At 44.4% G+C, this 3347-nt stretch overlaps 1 protein-coding gene across 2 annotated transcripts in view; it reads right to left on the bottom strand.

Annotated features, from left to right (window-relative positions):
* Positions 1 to 1089: 1089 nt before the first annotated feature.
* Ggt7 (gamma-glutamyltransferase 7) overlaps positions 1090 to 3347 on the bottom strand; it is a 25988-nt gene continuing 23730 nt past the window's right edge. Inside the window, exon 15 of one of the 2 annotated variants that reach the window (XM_010639933.3) lies at positions 1090 to 2060. In XM_010639933.3, coding sequence (XP_010638235.1) covers positions 1897 to 2060 — 164 coding nt within the window. In that variant the 3' untranslated portion in view covers positions 1090 to 1896. The remainder of the gene's footprint in view (positions 2061 to 3347) is intronic. The other variant, XM_010639934.3, reaches the window with a different exon arrangement.

Below are 3347 nucleotides of genomic sequence, written 5' to 3'. Positions count from 1 at the left end.
TAGTTCACCCAATAGATGTGGAATTGGTTAAGGGAGTTGGTTAACAGATTCTTCTACAGTTGGAAATCCTGAGATTGAAATTCTTCCATTAGAGAGGGAAGCTGGATGAGGTGCTGCACACCGGTTAATTCCAGCACTGTGAGAGGCTGAGGCAGGAGGACCGTAAGTTGGAGCCCAGCCTGGACCACTTAGCAAGACCATATCTCAAAATGAAAAATAAAAAAGGGCTGGGGGAGGAAGGAAAGGGATAAAGGGTGAAAAAGGAATTGGGGTGTGTTATATACATGTACCAACTCCACACAAGGAATGTAAACATAATATACTACAAACATGTATAGAAAAAGAAAAAGGAAAAAGAAGGGGCTCAAGGGATGGGTAGAGGGAAAGGGTAACAAAAAAGGAACTAAGAAGTGTTATGTACATGTACCAACTTCCCACAAGGAATGTAAACTATGCACTACACACATGTACCAATAAACTAAAATAATAATTTTTTTAAAAAAGCGGGAGTTATAGTTCAGTATGAAGGCTCTGGGTTCAAACTCCAGTACCCTCCACCACATATGCACAAAGGATGAATTACTTTAGACAGATCCCTTAACCTCTTTTTGCCTATTCCCCATCTGTAAAATGGTAATAGTATTTATTAATGGTTGGGCCAGGTATTTAGCTCTGTGGTTCTGCCACCTGCCTCACAAGTGCAAGATCCTGAGTTTGAGCCCTGGTACCAAAAACAAAACAAAACAAACAAACAAAAGAGCCTCCTGTCCAAAATATATATATATTAATGGTTGCCTCATGAGGTTTGGGATGGAGATTAATTATGATTACTCACGTAAAGTTCTTAGCATAGAACCTGGCACACAGTAAGTTTTCAGTAGGCCTTATGCATGCTGGACAAACATTCTGAGCTATAGCTCCAGCCCTGTTTGTTTGTTGTTTGTTTTTTTTGGTACTGGGGATTGAACTTGGGACCTTGTGCTTGCAAAGCAGGTGGCAGCACCACTGAGCTAAATCCCCCACCCATGTTTGTTTATTTCTTGAGACAGGGTCTTTCTGTGTTTCCCAGGCTGCCCTGGAAACCCTGGGCTCAAGCGATACTCCTGCCTTGGCCTCCTGAGTACTGAGGGCTATAGGAAAACACCTGCGCCACCCAGTTCAGTAAGTTCTTAATTATCATTAGTCCATTATATATCATTGTATTATGATACAAAGCTGACTCCAGCTTCCCCTAGGACATGGTGAGCCAAGTCTCCTCTCCCACTCCCACTTCCAAGCCAGTTAAACATAAATGAAGCCAGAGCCTTGGTTAAGCAATACTTTCTTTAATCTTTCTTTGCAAATGGAAGCCCCTGAGCTGGTCCCCACCCCCACCCCTACCCCACACTCTGGGGACCCCCAGATGCAAGGCCTCTGCCCCAACCTAGTAGTAGGAGGAAAGGATTACCCCCTCTTCATGATAGTTTCTTTAAAAAAGCTCTAGTCACTTAAGAAACGGGGCTGGGGACAAGAGGAGGGAGCTGGAAGACAAGGCCTAGGTCAGGCCAGTCTGTACATGTTGGGGTTGTGAGACTCTTGAGAAAGGTTTGCAAGCACATCTGTAAGCTCAGGGCCAGCATGGCTGAGAGAGGAGAGGAGACAGACAGATGGACAGTCTGAGTCCTCAAGGTCCTGCCTGCCCGGTCATGAACACTGACACTCAACCGCCACCACCACAGTCTTCCTGATGGAGAATTTTCCAGTTACTCTGGGATAGGGTTTGCTAAGCATCCCCTCTCACCTGCCCCTGATCTGGACGATTCTGGGTTTCCCCTGAGACCAAACCTGGGAGAAGGAGGGACTCTGGGAACATGCAAATGGGGGAGGGGAGCACAGACCCCGCCCCACCCAACAGCTCTACAGAATGGGGGCTCCAGCTGCATCTGGGCTCCGAGGGTCCTTCACACCAATGATGAGATTGTTGGTTCTCCGGCTGCCGTGGACCCAGGATAAGACATCTACCTTCTCCACGTGGTGACCCCTGGCTTCCAGGAACTCAATCTCCTCCTCTGTGAACTCATCTGAAAAGCATCCCCCAACATACACACATTTAGGGTGTTCAGAGCACTGCCTCAGGAGTCCTTCCGTCAGATTTGAGTCCTGGTTCTAAGTGCTCCACCAAAATGCCATATGGCCTTGGGCAAATTGCTTTACCTCTCTGAGATCCAGTGTCCTCTTTCTTGTATAATGTGGTGACTATAAGAGAACCTACTACATGAAGTCTCTGTGGGAATTAAAGGAGATGATGCACTGCAAGCAATGAGCTCAGAGCCATGGACATAGTAAGTCATCAATAATGTAGTCATTCTTAATATTGGGAAAGGGCTTTGGGGTCTTCATTTCTACCCATGTAGGCCACGCTGTTGTCTTTCCTTGCCAACATTACTGTGCAGTCCACCAATTTGTCTCCCTGCTTCTACTCTTGCCTCCTTACTGCCTCTTCACACAGTAGCCAAAGGGTTCCTTTAAAAATATTAGTAAAACCTTGTCACTTCCTCCCTCTCAAAATCCTACAACAGATTTGATATATCTTAGAATAAAATCCAACATCCTTACCAAAGATTCTAAAGCCCAACATTAACTAGGACCTTGTTATCTCTTTAAATTCTTCTCCTCAATTCCTTCTATTCTCCAACTTGCTTAACTCAGTTCCAGCCACACTAGTTTCTTTGCTGTTGCTCAAAGAGCCCAAACATTCTTCTACCCAGGGCCTTTGCGCTTGTAGTTTTTCCAGCCTGGAATGTTTTCCTCTTATCACAGAGCTGGTTCCCTTACGTCATTCTAGGTCATTGGTCAAAAGGCAACCCTTTGAGAATATTCCTGAGCATTATCTAGCATTGCAGTCCTGCCATCTTTACCTTGCTACGTTTTCTTTCAAAGTATATAGTACTACCTGTATTTATGTATTGACTATCTCGCTCCACTAGATTATATGTTTTTTGAAGGCAGCACTGCTATCTTGTTTGTTATTGTTCCCCAGTGCCAGGACAGGTTCAGTATATAGCAAAAGTTAAGCAGGTATTTACTACAGAGATGAACAAATCCCTTTCCTTTTGCATAAGCTCAGGTCCACATCATCTCTTACTTGAATCATATCCCAGCTTCTTCTCATATTTCTCCAACTTAAATTCTCCTCCCTTCAATCCACCTCCTCTATATAAAGCAACTCAGGTTACATGACTCCCCTACTCAACTGGCTAAAGTCCATGCTGCTTTTGTTTTGTTTTGTCTTTTGTTTGTTTGGTGAGATCAGGCACACTGAGGGTAGTATGGCCATAGATGGTCTTTTTTTTTTTTTTTTTTTTTTT

Source organism: Fukomys damarensis, unplaced genomic scaffold, assembly GCF_012274545.1.
Source record: "Fukomys damarensis isolate Sample0158 unplaced genomic scaffold, DMR_v1.0_HiC HiC_scaffold_22, whole genome shotgun sequence".
In the NCBI taxonomy this organism is placed as follows: Eukaryota; Metazoa; Chordata; class Mammalia; order Rodentia; family Bathyergidae; genus Fukomys; species Fukomys damarensis.
Note: the sequence above shows the minus strand (reverse complement) of the source record. Positions and strands in the feature narration are given on the sequence as shown.